The sequence below is a fragment of the Myotis brandtii genome, unplaced genomic scaffold (genome assembly GCF_000412655.1).
Source record: "Myotis brandtii unplaced genomic scaffold, ASM41265v1 scaffold260, whole genome shotgun sequence".
NCBI classification, from domain to species: domain Eukaryota; kingdom Metazoa; phylum Chordata; class Mammalia; order Chiroptera; family Vespertilionidae; genus Myotis; species Myotis brandtii.
The window spans coordinates 2,304,478-2,329,251 of record NW_005359881.1 but is presented as its reverse complement, the minus strand read 5'-3'; the positions used below and the strand labels follow the sequence as shown (position 1 = coordinate 2,329,251).

At 47.3% G+C, this 24,774-nt stretch overlaps 1 protein-coding gene across 2 annotated transcripts in view; it reads left to right on the top strand.

Moving 5' to 3' along the window:
- The window catches only part of BBS9 (Bardet-Biedl syndrome 9), a 331,597-nt gene that overhangs the window by 271,238 nt on the left and 35,585 nt on the right, over nucleotides 1–24,774 (top strand). For both annotated transcript variants that reach the window (XM_014541095.1, XM_005868077.2), the window contains exons 20-21: nucleotides 2,649–2,831; nucleotides 14,662–14,884. In XM_014541095.1, coding sequence (XP_014396581.1) covers nucleotides 2,649–2,831; nucleotides 14,662–14,884 — 406 coding nt within the window. The remainder of the gene's footprint in view (nucleotides 1–2,648; nucleotides 2,832–14,661; nucleotides 14,885–24,774) is intronic.

The window sequence follows — 24,774 nt, the reverse complement described above, 5'->3', positions numbered from 1 at the left end:
GCTTTGGCGGGAGAGACTCACAGTCCGCATCCTGGCCTCCTGTTTCCTGGGTGCGGGCAAGCTGGCTACCCAGTTAGCAGTCCCCGGTGTAAAATGAACATGCAGGGCCCTTGCTAAAGGCAGGAGAAAGGGCCGGTAAGACAGCTACTAACATATCAGCTTTCTCCTGTGTTCAGGGTCTCACTTTCACACCTTCTGATGGTATCCTTTATTTTCTAGCTAATGTCATTCCAAGTAAGGAAAAATTAACATTTAAATCCTTAGTATGAATTTGATCATTAACCGCTGTTATGCGATGCCAGTTTTAAATGCAAATCTACGAACACGTAACTCTAGGTGTTCATGAGCACGTCTCCTCTGCTCACACGTGTGCTCTATTATCTTACCACCCCCCCCCACCATCTCACACACACATCACAAAGCACAAATGCAAAAGCAAAATTATTAAGCATTTCAAGAGGGAGATGGCAGGCCACTGAAGCAGGCGTGGGCACAGTGTGTGGGCCCTGCGCACAGCACTGTGCACGTTCCTTACATCTGCGAGGCGTCATTTGTAAAGTAGAGATCACGCCCGCTAAGCCCAGGGCAGGTGTCTGCGAAGGCACTGCTACTGCGGGCACAGGGCAGGATGCCGGCGGACAGTCTGTGCTCAGTTCCCTGGATGCATTGTTATTCACAGCAGTCCTGATGTTAATGGTGTTCCTCTTCAGTCTATAGGGTCTTCCCTACATGGTCAGCATTGGCCTCCTTGACCTATTTTCCTTTCTTCATTATAAACTCTTTGAAGGTAGAGGTGAGATCTGTCGCCACTGAATTCCCTGTAGTGCTTCCTGCAGATTTTTGCACCTACCTGGCTCCCGGGAGGTGTGCATGACCTTGATCTTTGCATGATTTGGCCTTACTGACAAGAAGCATCTGTGCCTTAGTATCATGGCCCCCACAGTGAGGCTTGATTGGTAACAGTCCCAGGAAGGAGAAAATATAAAGTTGGGCTTTAACAGGAGTCCGTTGTAATCATGGCGGGGGGTGGGAGGGAGGAGGACGAGGGGGAGGGCAGATGAGTCCAGGTGTTTTGGTTTAAGGACGGTGGCCTCCTCCTGTCTCTTGGAGGGACTGCTTGAAGTCATGGGGAAGGGATGCGTTCCAGGCCTCATCAGAGTGAAAAGGCCCCGGGGACATTAACTCTGGCCTGGAATAATTTGTCCCTTTGGGAAGTCCTTTCACACTTTGTGTCCTGCACAATTAGGACATTATTACAGTAATGTTTCTTTCCACTGATTGGTTGTGTATGTGTGTTTTCTGTCCAACAAATTATAAGACCCTCATGGGCTATAAGAAACCTTGCAGGTCTTTTGAGCACGATGGAAGGCAGCACAGTGATAGGTGCACAGTGAGCAAATGCACTTAATTGTGCAGCTGACTTTGGTCCAAGTTCCCAGGGCTCCCTGGGGAGCTGAATGCCCTGAGCCAAGGGGCGAAGCGTCCCCGTCCGCCTGGCATTGTCAGGCCAGGACCTCCAGCCGCTTTGTCTTTCCCTGACCTACGTCTGTCCCAGTGTCCCCCAGACACCCCGAGGCCTGTCCCCCTACAGCGCCTCTCCCTCCGTGGAATTTGGGAGACCACACAGCTGTAGAGTCTACTTGTTTGAATGATGATTTTTTAACACGCGCCTTGGGCCAGTGTCAATAGCCCATGAAATCTCACCGAATGGATCGTCTGCACGAGACCTCGGAAACTCGGCTGAGCCCCAGGCCTCACGCTGGTGGGATGCACAGGAAGGTGCTTGCTGCTCTGACTTTGCTGCTCCCATCCTGGGGGTTGTCTGACGTCTCTTGCCTTTGGGCCAGTCCATTCATTACTTTCAATGAGCACAGAATTCACCAAGACATTGAAATAACATAAAACACCAATGGGCAGTCTTGGATGTTCCATCCAATTGTTGCTTTAGTTCTTTTTTCCCCACAGATTATTCAACAGGATGAAAAGAAAAAAAAAAAAGCCAATTCTACTCACTCCTGCCAATTCTATCCTAAGTAGACTTGGCCTTGTAAAGCTAACACACCCGAACATTTTTTTTTTTTAAGGTCCCTGTGGGCCGGTGCCTGACATTTGTGTTCAAAATGACATATTACTCAACTGGCTAAACGTTTGAATGCTGTCTATCTTTTGGCTATAACAACATTGATATTCCAACTATGAAACAGATGAAGAAAAATCAGAGGGAGATAGCTGTTTTCTGAAAGGGGTGTAATGAAGTTATTATTTTAAATGATAAGGCAAATGCAGTCATTTTGCTAAGAATTTTTTAAGTCAACCCATCTCTGTGGCTAACCAGTGTTAGAGACAGTAATAACCGTACTAGAGGTGACTTTTATTAGCTTATTGTGGGAGGTCCTGAACAAGGCCCCAGTAAGCTGATTTCATGGGTATTTGTGCCTCCGGCCACATGGATTTGGAATTCCTTTGGGCATTTGTTTTAAAGAAGGAAAGGAACAGATGAATGGTAACTCCCTTATTCCTCAGCGTCCCTTGTGTTGGGGGAGACAGAGCCACCAGGTTGTTGGAGGGAACACAGAGTGTGCCACATGCTCTTTGGAGGCCCCAGGGGGTGTGAGATGGTCCCTAACCGAAGTCCGTCATTCCTGCAGGTGATGGCGCTCGCAGACGCCGTGGAGGAAAATCAAGCCAGTGTGTTCCAGGCGTTCAGCAGGCTGCGCAGCGCCACGCACCTGCTGCTTCTGCTGGTGGGGCTGTGGCAGAAGCTCAGCGCTGACCAGGTGGCCATCCTGGAGGCGGCGTTCCTGCCTCTGCAGCACGACACTCAGGAACTGGTAAGGCCCGCGCATCTGCCGCCGTGACAGCCACTGTGACGGAAAAGCTGGTGGCTGCAGGGAGCTGTCACAGGGCTATCATGTTTTTTAAGGCATTAGATGATGGCTTGGGGGGTGTGTGTGTGTGTGAGTGTGTGTGTGTGTGTGTGTATTTGTTTTCCCCCTAGAGCTATTTTAAAAATAGGTATATAGTCCATTTTTTATGTGGTACCCAGTCTATTTTTTAAAAATTATTTTTATTGACTTTTAGAGAGAGAGGGAGAGGGAAAGAGAGAATCATTGATCTGCTGCCTCCTGCACTCTTCCTCCTGGGGAGCGAGCCTGCAACCCCCAGGCACGTGCTCTGACCGGGAATCAAACCGGTAACCTCTCAGTGCATGGGACGACCCCCAACCAACTGAGCCACACCAGCCAGGGCAGTCAATTTTCTTTGTGTTCTGCAAGTACCGAGAAGCCCAGGAAACAGTCGTTTGACTGCCTGGGTGATGTAGCGAACCTTCAGATTGGCTCATCTAAACGGCTCAGCCATTTTAATTTGCTCCACGTTCTTAAATTTAGCGTCACTTCAAGGGTTAGAGGCAGCTGAGATAGCTGTGCAAAATGACAGGAATATTTCATTACATGTATATAGTTCTTTATGTATCGTTTGTAAACTCTTTTACCCTTAATCCTTTGAATGGACAGTTTAGAATGAAAAGGGGGGAAATGGGGATTTGTATTGCGAGTTTTGGGTAGAGGATCATTTATTTTTATTTTAAAAAATATATTTAAAAAATAATTTCAGAGAGGAAGAGAGAGAGAGAGAGAGAGAGAGAGAGAGAGAGAGAGAGAGAAAGGACCCCTACTGGGGAGTGAGCCTGCAACCCAGGCCTCTGCCCTGACCAGGAATTGAACCATGACCTCCTGGTTCATAGGTTGAGGCTCAACCAGTGAGTTACCCTGCCAGGTGGTAGAGGATCATTTAAATAATAACTTCCCAGATCCCTTGAATTGTAGAGGTATCTACGACCACCAGCTGCCATTTTGGGGGAACTTTTTGCATGCTTTTATTACAAAGAAATATATTTTTAAAATAATTTCAGAGAGGAAGGGAGAGAGAGAGACAGAAACATAAATGATGAGAGAGAAACATCGATCAGCTGCCTCCTGGACACCTCCCGCTGGGGATTGAGCCTGCAACCAGGGCATGTGCCCTGACCGGGAATCGAACCTGTGACTCTTGGTTCATAGGTCAATGTTCAACTCCCTTCCTCTCTGTCTAAAAAATCAATAAAAACATTAAAAAGAACCCCACAAGCTGTGGTTCAAATGAAAAGCCTTGCAGGACTGTCAGGACCCCTGCTCCATCAGTCCAGATGCAACATGCCTTCCCCGTTCATCGTGAGTCTCCGTTCATCGTGGGACCACGAGAATGCTGAGCTCACAGGGCCGCAGAGAGGAGGAGGGTGCACGCATTGTAGGCATGTCTTTCTTTCTCACACATGCTTCACTGTCCCATCAACTTCACTTACAACCCAAGTTCAAAGATAAAATTATTAAGAATTTCAAGATGGCGACAGCAAGCATTAAAGCAAGTGCGGGCCCTTCTGAGCAGGGCGCCCCATGTGACTCCACAGCTCACAGGCTCCTGAAGCAGGGTTAGACCCAAAGGAAGAACTTCCTAGAAACAAATGTTCTCAAATGTAGGAATTGCACCCCAAGAGAGAGTGTGGGATTGAGATCTTTAAAAACAGTCTCGTTTTGCTGGGAGGCTGTAAGTACATTCATCCCTGGAGGCAGGCGCATGGACTTAGCATCCTCTCACAGCCCCTTCCACCTGCCCGCCCTGTATTCTCTGCTGTCCTGCCTCTCGAAACGCATGGGCAAATTCTTCCAACTCTCTCCTGAATTTGGTGAGATTAGAAGGTGTGTACACTCATTATGTCTATTGAAGTCATTAATGAGACAGGACATTCGATAAAAACATAACTTGGAGAAGAATGAATCAAAACAGACATTTTAATACTGCTTGTTATGCTCTTCATCTTTAATTAGGTTGTGGTATTCACGTTGGACTTGCACTGCGGAGACAGCTTATATATCTTGAGTAAAAAGGAATCCTTTTTCATTCTCGAAGACGTATGCCTGCAGTATGCGGTTTCGACATGCTAGTTCACAATCCCCCACATTATGCCTCTAGACCTCACAAATAAATGTTATGTGATGGGTATCCCGCTGAGATGTGAAAATGAAATATGCAAGCCTGAAATAACTTGGAGGAGGGTGCGGCGGGAAGAAAGGAGGCTCTGACCAGAATGTTGAAAATGTAGCCCATATTGAAGTTATTATGGCACCACAGAAATCTGAATGTAATTTAGACGGTTTGGTTGAGGGTGGATGGCAGAGTGCATGTGGGAGGGGGAGCCTCAGACATGTGGACATCGTTTTCAGCGCAGCCTCCGCTCAAGGTCAGATGTCCCCAGAAGTACTGAGAGGCTGAGGCGAGTGCTCAGCAAGCGCCACGTCCTGGTTGGTTGTATTTATTTAGGCGGCACGTGTCACAAGGCAGGCTAACTGCCGTAGTCCGTTCTGGAATATCTTCTTCTTAATGACATTAGGTTCACAAAGCAAAAATATTTAGAACTTGCCGTTGCTAATGACAGCAATGTTCTTTGCACTATACCCAGTGGTTCTCAACCTTCTGGCCCTTTAAATACAGTTCCTCATGTTGTGACCCCCAACCATAAAATTATTTTCGTTGCTACTTCATAACTGTAATGTTGCTACTGTTATGAATCGTCATGTAAATATCTGATACGCAGGATGGTCTTAGGCAACCCCTGTGAAAGGTGCGTTTGACCCCCAAAGGGGTCTCGACCCCCAGGTTGAGAACCGCTGCGCTATAGTATCAGTATTTTTTTAAGTACCATCTCACTTGGAACAGAGCACATCATTGTTTCTTTGATTTGTCTCTTTAGTAATACTTCTCCATTTTTGCCGCTTAGTACTATTTTGGGGGCAAATAACTGTTGGTATTGCAGACTGTTGTACGTGATTTTTGTAAAGGTGCTGGAAGTCTCTAAGCCAGGCGTGTTTGGTAGGGATCCTCTCTCTCACTTTAAGAAAAACATTGAATGTTCTATTGGGCGTCTCTAAAAAGAACTCTTAACCTCATTTTCATAGTGGACTTGATAATATGGTGTTGTCCCTACCGTCTTCCATGATGAAGGAGAAGTGTTGCCCAAAATAGCATCCTATCAGAGTACCTGACCGGGCAACTCTGAAACGGGTTGTTGTCTTACTTTCCAGGTTGGGGACAGAGCGTATTTCCGAGTATTTGAGTTCTCTGTGCAGGATGAAAACCCGCGTCCCTGACTCTGTCCTCAGAGGTTCTGCAAAGACACTGTCTCTGCTTACACCAGTGAGCGTGTGTGACTGGTTTGAGTCTGAGACAGTCTATAATTGTGTATTATCCACAGCCCCTCCCATGATGCGGTACAGAAGCCCATGCTGGAAAAGGATACATACCTCAGTCATTTATTCCTTCAGTGAATAATTATTCAGTACCTGCTATGTTTCAGGCAGTGTTCGAGGCACCTCGCCTGCCTCAGGACACAAAACATCCCATCCTCTGTGGGTGACTCCTCCCGGCCCTGCCTGCTCTCTGCGCAGACCTGCTTCTCAGTTTCCTAGTCAGCAGCTCAGATGACTAAGATTCCTGGACATGCAGTCCAGTGGATGGCAAGAGAGCAAGGAGTGTGCTATTTCCTAATGGGCTGTCTCAGAGTGTTGGTCCGAATGTCATTTGTGCTCCACGTGTCCCCGGAGGATTCTCTAAGACAAGAGCAACAGTGCACTGGTTAGGGCACCCGATTACGGACAGGCCGAGGGTTGGAAGGAATAGTGACACATTACAAAGCATTTTCCTGACTTTGTCTTTTTTCCAAAGTTCATGGAACACCTTCAGCAGATATCATCTACTCTTTGAAGAAGAAACGCTATAAGGTGTTCCCAAGGGTTTAATAGTTACCTTCTCTGATATTGAACTTTAAAATCCCCTGAGGAAGTTTAGATGGAGATTTGAACCCTCAGCCTACCTTTTTGATTGATTATTCCTTTTGCAAGCTGATAGGGAAAGAGAAACTTATTTTTAACCTGTTCAGCATGGTTCGTGTGAAGAAACAGATGTTTACAATAGGAAATCCTATTGTGTGGAGGGACTTATCAAGGCTCACTTACAGGGTTTAAAAGACGTGCATGTCACCGGTCAGGTCTGATGTGAGGGCCATTGTGCCTCCTGTCTGGGCTGAGTGAGGACAGAGCTGCCTGATCATTACTGTTATTAATGGCCTCTTCTTCCCAGGCGAACAGAAGGAGGAAGTCTGGTGTCGGCCTGACGCCCGCCTTTCCTGAGTGCTAGCGCAGCATCGCAGTGACAGCTGTCTGCGGGACACAGGGCAGAAAGTAAATATTTTGGTGATTCCCATGCTCGTAGCCAGCAAGATAAACATGAAAGAACGAGTTTTATGTTCAGAACGGCCGCACTCTCTGCGTCGTCGCTACTTAGATGCAACTCTTTTGCTTCCCCACAGTTTATATAACACATCTCGGAGCCTTCCTGCCCACTCGCTTGCTATTCTAAAATGGAAATAGTTGAAATACTTCAGAATTGGGAGCCAAGTGGAATACAATGTACAAGTGCTGATGTGAAATTTCTGTAAACTTTGCTCGTGTGTATCAAGTGTGGACACATTTACTATTCTTTATGCATTTAGGAGTAAAGAGCCTGAATAAGTGAAAAAGGAGTTGATTAACGGGAGCTTCCCTCTCCCGTAGACCAGCTCAGTTCCTTTTTGAAATAAGGTGTGTTTTACATATTAATAACTAAGTAAGTAAAACCTACACAACCGCCTCCCCCTCACACTGCTTCCTGGCTGGTGTACTGCTGTTAGTTCAATTTCCTTAAAACGCCTCTAAACAACCTAGTTTGAGTCTTCTAATGACGAAGAGCCGATTTTGACATTGGGGGCCTTGCGTTCTTTAGGAACGCGCCCCTGGGTACTGGTGACTTGCTGCTCTGAGCCCAGTGCTCACTGCCTGCACAGCAGAGCCGCCTGTGTGGCGTCGCCAGTCCCTGGGCCCTGTTATTCCATGTGCAGATGCTTCTGTGAGACCCCACCCCAGGCTTGTGTCCCTCTGTCAGGCTTTCTGTAATTGTATGAAATGTTATGAAAATATCATGATAAAATGATATTTTACCATCCCTCTGGGTGGCATTTGAATTAGCCTTTCTGCCCATGTTGCTTCGTCACTTTGTTGGCCTGCCCTGCAGTCTCTGCGAGGCTCCACCCACTGTCTCCCGTGGCACCTGTGCCTGCCCCCTGCGGCTCTCTGACCTGGTCCAGCTGGGACCCCAGTGCCAGGCGGCCAGCACTTCCAGCCCCTGGGCGCCGCCATATCTTCTTCCTGAAACTCAGTGTCTGGGGCTCCCCAGCTTCCCCGCGTGGTTCTGGGCGAGCTGGCTTTCCAGGGCACACGCTTTTGCCATTAGCGGGTGAATAGCAGTTTTCTTCACCGGAAGTAGTGTCCCGTTTACCCACTGGCCGCCCTCTTTGAGGGGCAGGCCAGTTTCAAGCATAGTCAGATATAAGTAGGTGGGGATTGCATGATATCATGATATTTTCATAACGTTTCATACAATTACAGATTCTCCTTCAATAACGTGTAGTTTTTTAAAAAACATTTTTTAAGAGGAAGCATTCTACTTTCATTTTGCATCCCCCCACCCCGGTTTTTTTTTCAAGCGACCTCAGATAGTTTGGGTTCTATATGAGCAAAGCCTGAGCTCTCCTGCACCGATGACACACCTATTTATACGTGTATTCATTTACACCCTGGAATCCAGTGAGCAAAGACAAACATTTTCAGTCTTACCAGTGATGGATACATCTGCTGGGCTGACCAGCAGCCCCTGAACGATGGATGAACGGGTTACTCTGACAGTTTCACTGTGGAGGAGAGCGCTAAGGGGCTTGCCTGGCTCTAGTGGCCAGAGCAGCCTCGATTGCCTGCCGCGTTAGCCTGTTATTGGAATTTTTATCTTTAGATGCAATCAGCAGGGTGAGTAATCTTGGGAGGACACATGTTTACACTGTCCTCTAGGCAAGGGCATCCAGGGATTAAGCACAGGGATTCCAGTAAACACCCCAGGGTCTGCACGTGCACAGACTTGTTTGGAAAATTCAAGGAATAATTAGAGGTGCTGCCTACAACACTCCCCTAAGTCTCCCCTAATTCGGAATTCCAATAAACAGGGCAGGTAGCCTTCCACACACTTCCCTTTTCTCAGAATGTCCTCCTGACAACTTTCCAACCAAGTGTCTTGTGCTCCCCAACATACTAGTATATCAAAGTGAAAACAGCTGTTAGGTACACCTCACCTGTATTGATTTAGCCAAATTTGGTAACAGTGCCGACAGTAGTGAACCAGACATACCCACCAATTCCTGATCCAGTCTTTCCAGACAGGCCTCCAGGAAACATGGGCCATAAAGCTAGCCCAGCACTTGGCTCTGGTCAACTAAAGTTAATGCACTCAGAGTGGTTAGTCAAATCCTCATGGTGTGTAGTGTTCATGTTTGTAACTCTGAGGTGCCGAATGCAGCCTACATGCTGATAGTTGGCAATGCCAGGTGAGGCCTATCACCTGAGTAGAATGTAGTCAGGCTGAGGTTCAAATGTGAGCAAATCCTTAGTCCGGTCTGCGTCCTTAGGGAACTCGCTAAGCACTGGTTCTGCTGGGAAGAGAAGTGAGAATGGCCATTCAGATTCGATCTCAGCTTGCTTTTTGCTTTATATTCCTACTGAGCCAGTAAACAAGTGAGAAAACAGAGGAAGAACATGAGATTAGGAAAGTGAGTGGAGCCCTGGCCAGTGTGGCTCAGTTGGTTGGAGCGTGGTCCTTTCCCGTCAGGGCACATACCAAGGTTGTGGGTTCTATCCCTGGTTAGGGCGTGTGTGAGAGGCAACTGATGGATGTTTCTCACATCCATGTTTCTCTCTCTCTCTTTTCCTCTCTCTAAAAAATCAATACAAATTTAAGGAACAACAACAACAATAAAAAAAGAAAAAGAAAGCGAGTGAATCAGCTCTCCAGTGCCTTTCTCATGAAGGCCTGCCTGCCCGGAGTTTGCCGGGAACAGCATGTGGGGGGTGAGGGACTGGCCAGTTCAGAGGCCTCAGAACCAGAGCTCCACACACGTCAGGCTGAGAGCAGGGCCGCGTGGGCACCGAGGAGCCGTTACACAGGGAATTCCTTCCTACATTTCAGGTGTATCATTCACTATATTTTTTACTGCACAATCTGGCCTCCATTAGGTAGCTATGGCTTACTACCAAAGGTGACTGAAACACCATAAACTGGAATGAGTCATATATGTATATATGAAATAAGGTTTTTCTTCAATAAGACATATCCAAATTCTATTTCTTACCCAAAGCAACTGAAAATTACACTGTCTGTTGGGTCTCAATGAAGTAGGCCACATACTGAGCCTCCCTTGGGTGTCTTCGCCATCATTTTCAGATTCAGGGTTTTGATGTTTGGTTATCTTTGTCATCTGTAAGCACAAAATCCTCCTGCTACTACCACAGTAAGGTCAGAGGTGCTAGCCCATCCTTGAAAAAGTAGCACTTCCCTTGTGGCCTCCTCGCCCCGTGGGCCTCCTCGGAAGCCCTGTCCCAGGCGGGCTGGTGTGGGGAGGATCTTGAGACTCTTGTGAGGACTAATTGTGCAGAGAGTGCTGATGTGATGCTGGGCATATGAGTCATCCACGACATCGTGGCTATTACTGTGTTACTGCTGTATTTCAGCACTGAGATGCCATCTATTGTAAGTTACAGCATTAGTTTATGGACCACGTCATGTTGTGTTTTGTTTTAAAACCGAACGTGGCTCTCTCGCTAAGATCGGGTTTCGTGATCATTCAGGTAATCCACTCTGTGATCCCCTGCCTGAAGCAGTGAGGTCAGAAAGGGAGTCCTGGTCAAGTGCAAAACATACCCTTAAAAAGAGAGGATCAGAGTGCGTTGGTTTGAAGCAACCCGTGCTTTCCGCTTATGTAGCCGCTAAACTCCATCTGTCAGAAGTTGGAGGTGGATAAAATGCCATTAAGGTCCTTCTCACCCCGAGGTTCTAGATTTCCGCATAGTTTTCCCATTTCATCAGGCAATTATGCTACATGTTTGATCGGTGAGTTATCACATTGCGTTTTTATTGTAATGAAATTCTCATTTCAAAGGCTCTTTTTTTGTCTGGTCAACATTCCTTTTCATCATCGTATTTGAGTTTATGTAGCAATCCGGGCCCTCCAAATAATTACCCTGCGTCTTAGTAGCAGTCTTTCTGAAGTGTTGGCATCGTGCCTCATGTGAAAGAAATATCCATGCCAAACACCTAAACACGACATGGTTTTCACTTGGTCTGCGAGTTGGCAATAAATAAGGAAATTCTCTACTAACTAAATGCCGTATCTACTTAAATCATCTAATATGCCACTGTTAGCTACTTTTGAAAACAGTAGCTTGCTTAGATGAATAGTCTATAAAATAGTAGCAACTGTTTTAATGCCAAAATGACCACAGAGCACACAGATGTCAAATTATATACAAAGGACCTTTCCTTTTTATGCGCCATAGGGCTTTCTCAATGGCTCTGAAATCAACTTGAAAATACGTCCTCTCCTGCCCTGGCCGGTGTGGCTCAGTTGGTGGGGTGTTGTCTGTGTACCCAAAGGTTGCTGGTTCGATTTCCCATCAGGGCACATGCCTGGCTTTCGAACTTGATCCCCGGTAGGGAGTGTGCAGGAGGCAGCCCATCTATGTTCTGCTCTCACATCGATGTTTCTCTTTCTCTGTCCCTCTTTCTTCCTCTCTCTCTAAAAATCAATAAAAAATTTTTTTCAAAGAAAATATGTCCTCTCTAGTGACATCCAGATTACTCTTTTGCCTTAATTTACTTCTTCCCATTGTTATTGAAATACAAATTCAATTTTAGATATCGTTGAGTTTAGATTTTGATAGTTGTATAGAGATATCTTTGTAGTAACTAGTGGCTTGTTATTCTCTGATGGTTTTGGATAGGAAGCTGTTTTCACAGTCTTTACGACTCTTGAAAGGATTTTCAAGATCAGCTTAAAATGATTAATTTGTTTCTTAACTTGCCCAGTGGCATCTGTAATGGGTCACTAGAGTAAAAACATCCTGATTCTGGCAAGCAGTTGGACGTTCTCGAGTGGGCATATTTGGTCTGCGTGTGGGTCTAAAGCACTAACTGCCTAAGCCTCGAGTGAGATTCGTGGTGAGTGTGGGAAGGGCCTGGGGTTTAATCATCTGTTGGTTCATCGTGAAACAAGAGTGTGCGGTGCGGTGCCCAGAGAGCAGAGGTGACCAGAGGCGACCGGAGGCCAGGCTGGCAGGAGAAGTCCCAGCACGCAGGAGGGACCGCTGTGTCCCCCTGCAGGTCTATCCCCAGCCTGGTATCTCGGGGTCAGTCTGGGGCTCTCTAGTTATCTGTGTACATTTAAAAAAATATTTTTATTGATTTCAGAGAGGAAGGAAGAAGAAGAGAGAGATGGAAACACCAATGATGAGAGAGAATCATTGATTAGCTGCCTCCTGCATGCCCCCTCCACTGGGGATCGAGCCCACAACCTGGGTATGTGTCCTTGACCGGAATCGAACCTGGGACCCTTCAGTCCACAGGCTGATGCTCTATCCACTGAGCCAAACCAGCCAGGGCAGCTGTGTACATTTTTAAGTGCCTCAAATTGGCCCTCATTCAAAGGCCAGTGGTTAGGATAGAGAGAAAAGTCGAAGCCATGTTTGCATAAGGAAGAGCTGGAGGAACGGGGGATGTTTTCTCTGGAAGAGAAGGTACCGACTGGCTGTCCTCACAGATGCAGGGCGCTGCCAGGTGGCAGAGGGGCGAGCCTTATTCGCATGGCTCTGGAGGGGAGAACGAGGGCCGATGGGGCAGATCTGGGCTCAGCATAGGAATCTCGTTTTGCTGGTTATACATGTCCCTGAAAGTAATGAACTGCCTCCCAAAGTCATGATTCTGGATCGGGAAGACGGCCACGCCTGGGCAGATGGCTGCTGTTGTGTAAGGGATCCTGGTAAAGCCCCACAAGGCTGGACTAATGTCTTCAAAGTCCTCCTAGCTGGTTCCGTATCTCACCAGCTCTCTGTCCAGCAAACACACTTCTTGAGCCCCCCCTGTTTGCTCAGCACAGTGCTGGGGAGCGGAGAACCGAAGGGCTGTCCTGGGGAAGGTGGGCAGGGGGAGTGCTGCGGGGGAGCTGGGCTTGTAAGGTCTCAGCCATGAGGAGGGCCCACAAAGGCAGTGCCTGAAAGTGGGCATTGCCAGGTAAAGAGCAGAGACAAGGTATTGCCGAGGGAGAGCCAGGCACGTGCCGAGGCCTGGGTGACAGTGCGGATGCAAGTGGATAGGAAAAGAATGAGATGGAGCAGGAGCTGGAGCAGTAGTTGAGCGTCATCCTATGAACCCAGAGGTCATGGTTCAATTCCCGGTCAGGGCACATGTTCAGGTGCGGCTCGATCCCCAGTAGGGGGCATGCAGGAGGAAGCCAATCAGTGATTCTCTCTCATCATTGTTGTTTCTATCTCTCTCCCCCTTTCCCTTCCTCTCTGAAATCAATAAAAATATATTAAAAAGGCAAAAAACCCCGACCTTTTGGATTTTGGAGCTGAAGTTGAGGAGTAACCTAATCCGATTTGCATGTTTGCAGGTGGCTCGGCGGGTGAGGGTGAGGATGAGGATGGAGTGGTGCCCCCAGGGAACTCCCGGGCTCCTTTCTGAGTCTCAGGCTCTCGCCTCCTCTGCGTTATTCTGTGAGAACACGTTCTCCGCTGTCTTCCTTTATCATTTCACTTAGGTTGTCAGGCCCACGGGACTAGTCTCTGGGGACAAATGGATCATGTTGGCACTAATTCCCAGATTGCACTCGTGCCTCCCTATTGGGCTGCTCGGGACCTCCAGAGCCACATTCAGTCTCCCTGGGGCCCTGTGATGCCCAGCGGGAGCTGGGAGCTGACCCCCCTGCTCCTCGTGTGCCTGAGGCCGGTATCTTCTGCGCAGGCGCTGCCGGTGCTGGCACCCCCTGACACACTGAGGTCGCTGCCCAGCACCCAGGTTCCGGGGCGGCAGCCTTCACTGCGCGGAGGTGTGTCCTTGCCCAGGTCTGTCCTGCAGCACGGCCACACGGTGCCCAGCGACATTGGCGTCCATGGCCACGTCCTTTCTTTGTGTCACTTTTTGTCACCTGGGCAGTGACGTGGGACTGGATAGGTTTGTGTCTCACAAAAGCCCCCTTGAAATAAGCTCCTGTGGTTTCTGCCTGCAGCCCTGAGGCTGCGGGACCAAGAGCTGAGAGAGGCACCAGGGTTTTCCCTTCGTTCCGTTTCCCTCAAGATGCCCACAGGTCCCGCTCCCTGACCACTTCCTGGCCCTTCCGCAGAAGGGGGGGCAGCTCACCCTCCAGGTCATCCGACCTGCCCGGCACAGGGCGAGCACGTCTCCTGCCCACCTCACTTCACCCCCAGCCCTCGGAGGGGGGTGCAGGCTGTTGGTGTCCTCAGCTGTAGAAGAGGCTGAGGCCAAGAGGAACTTAGTGACCCGCTCAAGGCCACACAGCATGCGGAGCTGAGTCCAACACCAGACTCGTCTGGACTATTCCAGACACCAGTCATCTTACAGCTCAGTTCCCAGTGAAGTGCCTACTTTGCTCATGTATCATCTCCGCTTACACTCAAAATTGGCTTTTGCCTCCAGGGCTGGGAGGAAACGGTGGATGCGGCGGTTTCCCACCTCCTGAAGACCTGCCTCTCCAAGAGCTCCAAGGAGCAGGCTCTGAACCTGAGCAGCCAGCTGAGCAAGCCCAGAGACACCAGCCGCCTGAAGAAGCACATCACCTTGCTCTGCGATCGCCTGGCCAAAGGCGGCCGCCTCTGCCTGAGCACCGACGCGGCGGCCCCGCCCACCATGGTCATGCCAGGTGAGCGCTGCGCCAGGCCCGGTCACAGGGCTGTGTCTGTGGCGGTACTTGGGCTCCACTTTTCACAGTAAGTGATGATAGAAGATGGCTTTCTCGTGTCCTCTCAGCTATCCCAGGGTAACCACTTGGTGGGAGACGTTTCTAGAATGGTATGTCTCTGTTCTTCCCTCTGCTTTTAAACATGATCCATGTTGTTATGGATCTAACCAATAAAAAGTGGATTAGAGAATAAAACTAAATGTGAATTTGCGATACCGTATTTCTTAGATGAAAAAAGCATAATGCAAGTCGCTGATGTTATCCAGATGAGGTCTGTCCCTCTGCTGTTTGCTCGGGTTGTGGTCAGCAGGATCAGGGGGCGGAGACAAGGAGAAAGCCCAGGATCAGGGGGTGCGGCACCAGAGGGCTCTCCCCTGTGTGGCCTTGGGCACCCAGGCCCCTCTTCCCTCCCACAGCCAGAGGGTCCCTTGGAGGCAGCAGCCCCACCCACCCCTCTTCCCTCTTCTGTGAGCCTCTCTTAGGCCGCAGGAAGGAGCAGGAAGTCAATGAATGTATTAAAGGCAGCAGCTGCAGCTGCTCTTTCCTCCGGAAGCAAGGACCATAGTATGGGAAGCGGGTGGTTTTCTCTTCTTCCTTCCCCCGCCCATGCTGCTGCGCTTCCGGCTGCTGCCTTTCCCCTCCATCAGCATTTCTCGAAGGGAGAAGGAACGCCAGCAAACACTCAAAAAGATAAGCGTGGGGACAGCGGAGCATAATCCAGTACGTACAGCCTGCAGGCAGCGTCTGGTCCTCCCTCCATGCCCCACTGCATATGTGACCCTGAGTATGTGAGCTAACTTTCCAGAATCTTCGTTTCTTCCTTTGGAAAGTGGATAAAATAATCCCTCCTTTGTTGCCAGGGCCTCGGGGGTTTGTAAAGCACCCAGTACAGTGCTTGGAACAGAGACACACTTAGAAAATCCAAGCGGTAATGATCCCCACTGTTAGAGACAGATGGATAACTCGGTCTTGGAATCTGGTGAGGGGCTGGGAATAGCTGGTTTGGGGCCATGGGGCACTATATCTGATGGTTTTAAATGGTCTTACCTTAATCCAGTGGTTCTCAACCTGTGGGTCCTGACCCCTTTGGCGGTCGAACAACCCTTTCACAGGGGTCGCCTAAGACCACCCTGCATATCAGATATTTACATTACGATTCATAACAGTAGCAACATTACAGTTATGAAGTAGCAACGAAAATAATTTTATGGTTGGGTCACAACATGAGGAACTGTATTTAAAGGGCCAGAAGGTTGAGAACCACTGCCTTAATCACTCACAGAGAGAACCTACCTTTTATGCCAAACGAGTGTTTCAGAATAGAAATGCCTTCTACGCAGAAGCAGTTGGAATAGTTTGTCTTAGTTTAGATCCTCTTCATCTTGTTAGCATCCTCCAGACTGGTCTTCAGCCTCTTCTCGTCCATCTTCTGTCCACTGTTGCAGGATTCTTTTTTCTAAGAAATAAGTATTTAGGCCCAATGAGATAGTAAATGAGAAGTACTCACTGTCACTGGCGCTCTGATGTGGCCTCCCTCCTTCTTGTCAGTTGGGAAAGCAAGGCAGCCGGAGGGAGGAGAATTCTGTAAAGGAGAGGACGTACCCAGAGAAGGCAATGGGCCCCTGCTTGGCTGAGCATCTGCCTTCTCTTCCCCACGTTCCCGTCGGGGCTGCTTTGGGAACAGCCACTAGGAGTCCCTGGGTGGTGCTGCCAGCAAAGGCCTGGACACCTGCTGGGAGTCAGGCCCCCTTAGTCACTTCGCGGTGGCACTTCCGCCATGTGCTTCAATAGCTAGATTGGAAGCAACTCGAGGGCTGAGTCCATCCAAGCCCTCGATGCAAAATGTTAACTGTATGGGAGGAAGGGGCAACGAAAGGAGGGAGAGAAGGAAGGAAAGGAGAAATGAAGGAAGGTTGAAAATATACTGTTCACAAGCTAGGCATCTGTAACCAGGTCTGCGCCTCCATGCTGGCCCAGCCGCGTCCAGGGAGAGTTGGAGGCTGCTGCACCTGTGCCTCTGTCGGGCTCGTGGCCGCTGGCTCTCACTTGCCGATGACCCCTCCTGAGCTAATCAGGGGAGTGAATTTTACCGGTTCAGTCAGCGCTCTTGGTCAAGGACAAACTCCATCATGCCTAAGCCTTCCCACCAGAACTCCAAGTTCTCACACACTCATTTCTGTGCTTTGCACATTTTTGAGGTAGAAGAAACACGTAGAATTTTTGCTGTTTTACAAATAGAAGACGGAGTTGGAAAAAGCTAAATTTCTTGCCCAGAGTTCCATGCTTACCGAAGGGTTATGTCTAGAATCCAAACCGCCGAGCCCTCTGGGCTTCCCTCCGGACCACACAGACCATAACGGTGCAAATGCACTGCTCACCCCGCTTCCTCCCGCATAGACTGTGCTCCATCTAGCTCTTTCCCCTTAAATTGATGGAGCAGTGTGGGAGGAAATGGGCAGAATAGTTTCACGCCGTTTCTTTTCTTTGCTATGAGGAATATATTAAAAATATATCTTTGTGCCCTGGCCGGTTTGGCTCACTGGATAGAGCGTCGGCCTGGGGACTGAAGAGTCCCGGGTTCGATTCTGGTCAAGGGCATGTACCTTGGTTGCGGGCACATCCCCGGTGGGGGGTGTGCAGGAGGCAGCTGATCGATGTTTCTAACTCTCTATCCCTCTCCCTTCCTCTCTGTAAAAAATCAATAAAATATATTTAAATATATATATATATATATATCTTTGTTTTGTGCTTAATGTTTATTATCTCCATGGGTGACATGATGCCATTATCACAGAGATAGCAGGCAATACTAGGAATTATTTCTGCTTCCAATCAGTAATTGTGCAATTTGCAATGCCAGTTTAGTTTCAGAGTATGTGAAGGTAACGTGGCGTTCTAGAAAGGAGTGGATCACTGGACATAGGCGTGCGTACAAGTATTTTTCCCAGACCTGATCCTTTATCAATGGCTGGGCAGGAACTCAGGAATCATCTTGGTTCACCTTCTTGCTTAGCAGCGGAGGTAGCTGAGGCCAGGAAGATGGAATGACCTCATGGTAGGAAAGGCCAGAGTGTGTGTCACAAAAACAAAACAGATTGCCTAGCCTATACCATGTGCCACAGTACATTTCAGAAGAAGAAGAGAGCCTATATAATTAAAGCCTAATATGCAAATTGACCAAATGGCAGAATGAGGGGCCGCTATGACAGATACTGATCACCAGGGAGCAGACGCTGAACACAGGAGCTGCCCCCAGCCCACAGGCCCCGACTGATGGTGGCGGGGGCAGGGCTGGCAAACGGGTGGCGCCAGGCCAGCCAAGGCGGGTGCCAGCAGGGGCCCCCCGATCACCCTGCTGGTTGCCCCACAGATTGGCCTTGATCGCTGGCCAGGCCTAAGGACCCTACCCATGCATGAATTTTGTGCACTAGGCCTCTACTTTAAATATGAAACAATGAAATCACAAAAACACAGAGGAAGTGGAGGTGGCTACATGGATACGAGGTGACAGGCCATTCTTTGTCAGCCCGAAGCATGTAAGTAAGGCGTGTGCTGTGGGACTATCCTGGTGGCAGAGTTTCAGGGGGTGTCTGAGTGTCTTCCTATTCTGTCTTCTCCATTATTGTGTGTTTTCCTACCAACAACGTCTGTAACTTATTAAAAGGGACCAGGATAGAAAGTACCAATAAGGAAACAACTATAATTATATCAGAAATGGTGGTAAGGGAAAAGCAAGGACCAATGTTATACATCAGGACAATGAATGGCTTTCTACTCCCCACAGGAAGTATTCAAGGGCAATGACCGTGTGTCTATGGGGCTTGTTTGCATTTCGGTTCTGATGAATGGATACCCAAGTCCCTCCCAGGACTCTGCATCAATGTGTGCAGCTGGTTTATGGGTTCTGCCTCCTTTCCATCTCCGTGCCGCCTCTGATAGGAGGCCGAGTCCTGCAAGCATTGCTCTCTGAGTGATTTTCCACCTTCCACGAGCGAGCTCATAATGGTCAATCTGGTGAGCACTCGGCTGCAGCCTGCTTGGCTGCTCTGCAGAGTTTTACGATGCCACCGCCTCCCTCTCAGGGTCTTCTCCCTCCTGGGCTTCTTCCCTGCTGGAAACTGCTCCTGTGCCCTCAGACCTGTCTTTTCAGGCTGCTTTGTGGCTTCCTGTTCCTTTTCCGTCTCCAGACTATTGGTCTGACTTCATGCTCTCCAGACAATCTCGTCACACTGCCACCTGAACTCCATGTACTTCCGGGTTTGTATCTTTCTGGCTGGCCTCTCCTCCAGGTCTCACACGTCTCCCTCGATACCCTGTAGGCCTCTCCGATTCCATCTGCCTGAGTGAGACTCATCTCCTCTGTGTGCCGGGTCTCAGTGCCTGGTATTGCCCAGTGCCCAGGCCAGGGGCCTCGAGACAACTGGACCCTCTGTTTCCTTTACTCGCCCTACTCAGTCAGTCACCAGCACCTGACGATGGCACCTCCCACATGTGCCCCTTCCTCTGTCCCCACTGCCCTTACTTGCTAACACCCCATTTCCTATTCAGGTCATTAAAACCACCTACCAGAGTCTCCTTGTATCAAGATTCCTCCTTTATTTTTAGTACCACCATAAAAAACAACTTATAAATGTTCATAGCAGAATTATAGCTAAAAAGTGGGAAAATCCAATATTCGTCAACTCACAGATGGATAAATACATGTGGTAGAGCCTGCTGGGGCTGCGTAACACAGGACACAGGCTGGGCGGCTTAAGCAACAGATCCGTTTTCTCACTGTTCTGGAGGCTGGCACTTCAGGGTTAAGGTGCTGGCAGGTTTGGTTTCTCCTGAGGCCTTTCTGCTTGGCGTTCAGATGGCCGCCTCCCCTGGGTCCTCACACGGCCTTTCCTCTGTGTGAGCACATCCTAGTGTCCCTTTTTCTCTTTACAAGGACGCTGGTCCTTTTGGATTAGGGCCCCACCCTTATGACCTCATTTAACCGTATTTTCTGCTTTGATGGCCCTCTCTCCAAATAGGGTCGCATTGGGGCTTAGGGCTTCACCCTATGAATTTTTGGGAGGGCACAATTCAGCTCATAACACCCAGATGGAAGGTAGTGCATGGAGCGCCCGGTACGTATTACATTCTTCTTTATGGCCTCAGCTCCCCACTTAGGCCTGCCATATAGCTAGCTGGTGACCACCATATATTTTTAAAACTTTTTATTTTGAAATAGTATAAATATCTATAATAATTTAATTATGGACTCCCAGGAAGATGCAGAAATATTACATAGAATCCCTTGTACCCTTCCTCCAGTTTTCCCCAAAGGTGACATTTGACATAACTGTAGTACAGTATCAAAATGGGAAATTGACATTGGTCTGCCTTATATTTTTAGAATGAATTAGTGGAGCTTTTATTAAAGAGGATGCATCTTCAAGTAGGTATAAGTTTTAGACTTTCAGAAAGGGGAGTGGCAGATATTATAGATACAAGCAAGGAGGTATGGGCCTGTAAGTAAACTGGTTAAATTTCAAATTAGAAGTTCAGGTGGCTAGATCAGGAAGCACTAGTTAATCTAGAAACTTGGGAGCTGCATAGAAGAGATTGAGAGATGAACATGTAATGGGAGCAGTTGTAGGTTCCTAAGCTGTAAGTGACTTATAAAACGCAGTGTTTGAGAAATACCAAGCTCATGGTGTGTGCAGGTGGGACGGGAGTGTGAAGAGGAGGGAAGAACACAGATATTCCATCAAGCTTGTTGGTTGCCGTTGGTGGAAATGATTAAGTTGGCTGAGTGAGTTTTGTGTGTTATGGATAATGTGCTTCATTTATAATACAATGAGCTTGAGATGATGAAGGCACATCCAAGAAGAGACAGGTGTTGACAGCTGTATCTGAGGAATTTTTAGCTCAAGGGAAAGATTGAAGCTAGAAAAGTAGATTTGGTATCTTCAGTTTACAGGTCATTATTTTGCAATTGGATGAGCCATCTGAGGAGAGAAGGCATTGGGAGGGGATCATGGGGATTTGGGACTTAGCTGCAGAGCCAGGAACCTGGGATGGGAAGTGGATTCTATGGGAGGAGTGGATTTCAAGGAATGCCCGGGAGAGGTGGTGTCAATACTATCAAGGACAGTAGGAGGTAAAGGGAAGATCTTTTGGTAACTGGAAGGAGCAATATAGGCAGACTGATAGAATAGGGATAGTCTGTTGTCAGGATTTTTATTTCTTTTCTTTTCTTTCTTTTTAAAAAAAAGATAATGTAGAGATGTTTGAAGGTCAGGGGGTAGTGGCAAGATGAGACTATTCCAAACCCAACAGTGTTAAGTGGGAAGCTTTGAGGAGGCAGAGGAATAATCTAGAATATAGGTAAACTGAACAGATTTAGTATTTGAGAAGAGAAAAACATTGGAACCTGGATAGAAGTTGGGAATATTTAATGGAAAGTTTAATGCAATCCCTCCACAGGAGTTTTGCTGAAGGAGGTTTAGTTTATAACGATCTGTGAGAGACAAGAAGGGGTGAATGGGGAGGTGGTAAATTCAAGTTGGTTTGCAGTAGCCACTTTGGGAAGGGCAAACTCAGCCATTGAACAATTGTGCAGCTACTTATTATTTTTGGAGCCATAGTTTCTTAGCTTGAAATATTGAGATAACACCTCCTTGTTTTGAAACAACATACTCCTTCAAAAATCAAACTATAGTGTATAGGAAAGCATTCAGTTATTAACAGGATGCTGGTCTTATCCATTGTATTAGGGAGTTCATAATTGGCTGAATCGAGGGTTTGTGGGAGAATATTTGAATCCAGGATTAGACTTGATTTCACAGGAGAAGCAATTAGGAGCAACTCTAGGGGAAGGTCTACCATCAAAGACCTAATAGAATACCATTCTCCCTGTGTGTACTTAGCAAATGCTTGTTGATAGACAAGCTGGCTGGTGACTAATTACAATGTGATGACCAAAGCCCGTTTCTTGGAAGTAGGGCTGTTAATACAGGAAGAGAATACCAGGGGAGTTTGAGGAATTTCCTCTCCTGCAGATGTTTAAACTAATGCGGATACTCAACAGTCTAAAGATAATTTGGGAAAAACCCTGCCTGAAAGCAGGGGAATAAATTAAATAACTTTTAAAGACATCATTATTTCTGTTTCTTTAGCCACGTCATACAAATGGATCTGTAAGATGCTCATTTTTTACCCTCACCCAGCCATAAAGTGAGCTGTCCTTTCTTTGGACTACTCTCATGTGAAATATTGCAGTGGGAAGCCTAATTCTGTGTAATTTTCAGTTCCTTTAAAAGTTGCTGAGTTAGCCCAGAGAGGAGCATCCCTCGGTAAGGTATTATCTCTGGGGCTTTTTATTGTATAAAAAAATAACTTTTCTCACATGCTATTGATATTTGGGCTGTTGATCTTCAAATATGAGGAAGAAAAGAAAAGGTCTTTTTTCCGACAGCTGCTGGTCTGAAGGGATTTCTACAGTCACCTTAACTTGTACCCGTTTCTCTTCTGGTCTTCCTCCCTCCACTTCTACCCCCACCTCCACTTCTGCTGCCCCTGGGCCCTGTTGTAATAAACATGCCTCCTGCTTCATTCCCTCCCACCTCTCCTCTCAGTGCTTGTATCTCTCTAACAAATTCGGTCTCTGACAATAGCAGTTTCTCTGCTTTCAGTGTAAATTCATGACTGTGACTAAAGTTGTGTTTATTGTTTTTGTTTTCCTTGAGATTTTAGGGTGCCTGGCTAAAGCATTTTTAGTGCTTAAAAGCAGTTCATCCAACTACTTATGTGAGACTGTCATTAAGATTTATTTTATATCACATTATTTTCATTAAAAAATTTAAAATCTATGCATAATGAGAATATCCATGGGAAGGTGGGGCAGACCCAACCATTTGGCCCATCTGTGTGGCTCAGTCATTTCTCATTGGCGCTGATGCACTTGGCCTAAAATAGGAACGCCCCTCTACCTCTGGCCCTGCACAGCCAGCAAGCCAAGACGGGGCGCTTCCACTCTGAGCCATCCTGCCAAAGGAAGCCGGGGCCATGCTGCCGACCTTGTTTTTTGTTTTTGTTTTTACCTAAATGCTTTAATTGAATTTATTGGGGTGATATTGGTTAATAAAATTACATAGGTTTCAGGTGTATGATTCTATAATACATCATCTGTATGTTGTATTGTGTGTCCACCACCCCAAGTCAAGTCTCCTTCCGTCACCATTTGTCCCCCATACCCTCTTTGTCCCCCCACATGGTGATTACATACTGCCAACCTTTAAAAATCTTTTCATACTAAAGTTTAAAAAACCCCCACCATTTTTAGTGTGCTTATTCAAATGAACTGTTGGACTAGTCCAGTGGTCGGCAAACTTGCGGCTCGGCAAACCGCAGCTCACGAGCCACATGCGGCTCTTTGGTCCCTTGAGTGTGGCGGTATTTTGTGAAGACCCACCACTCAAGGGGCCAAAGAGCCGCATGTGGCTCGCGAGCCACGGTTTGCCGACCACGGGACTAATCAGTCCCCTCCTATTTATGTGTAATATGGATAGTTCTTAAACAATTAAAAATGAAAATGAAAAACTGGTCTCTGGATTCTGGTAGCTCTCAGAGAATAGAAATATCTGATTCTAAAAAGGGAAAGCACCTTGCCCGGCTGGTGTGGCTCAGTGGTTGAGCATTGACCTAGGAACCAGGAGGTCAGGGTTTGATTCCCAGTAGGGGGCATACAGGAGGCAGCTGGTCAGTGATTCTCTCTCATCATTGATGTTTCTATCCCTCTCTGCCTCTCCCTTTATTGTTTTATGAAATCAATAAAAACATATTTAAAAAAATAAAAAGTAAAACACAGTTGTAGTCCTCTGTGCTGTATGTTTCAACTCTGTATGCTTTTTTTAAATGTAGCTTTTTGTTATTAAAATGTTTAATTTCTTACTCAAAAACAAATATTTTGGTTTTTAGATAGAGTTTTTGTGTTTCCCTTAAGACTGCTTTCAGAGCCACAGGCCAGTGTCATGCGGAAAATGTTACCCAAAGGTAAAGTGATGTCACCCGCTAGCTCTCAGAAGCCGTGATTTGTGCCAATGCCGAAAGGATGGTTTTCATTAGCACAGGTGTTTGTATGTGGGTCGCGCTAGCATAATTTTGGCATTTGTTAAAAATAGGCTTGGAAATGACTGCAGCCGTGAAACAGGAAGCAAACACACCTACCGTGGATCCCTGGCAAGGGGGGCCAGGCCCCAGCTCGCCGGCACCCTCGTTCTAGGCAAATGCAGTGGCGGATTTTAAGGGCTCAGGTGTAGAAGTCGGTGGGTTTTAGTGAAAAAATGAAGTTTGATGCAGCATACCGTGTCATTGGGACCTTTAGACAGTCTATGTGGCTGTGTACTTACTTCCACAAGTAAGTTACCCAATGTTACATTTTTATTTTTTAAGAGATAAAAAAAAAAAAAATCCTTCCTTTTAAACTTAGATGAAATATCAGACCATTGTAATTTTCTAAACTTAACATGTTAACTCTTGGAAAATCATTTATACCTTATGCATGTTATGAATTTAGAAATTCAACACTTCATACATTATTTCTGTTGAAAAAGGCATCCTATACCAAGCCAAGATTGAGCCCCCAGGGGAAATGTGTTGAGTGCTTTCTAAGTTCCAGGCACCGTTCTAGGTTCTAGGGCAGCCGTGGGCAAACTATGAATAAAACTAAAAAAAAAAAGACCGTACCCTTTTATGTAATGATGTTTACTTTGAATTTATATTAGTTCACACAAACACTCCATCCATGCTTTTGTTCCGGCCCTCCGGTCCAGTTTAAGAACCCATTGTGGCCCTCAAGTCAAAAAGTTTGCCCACCCCTG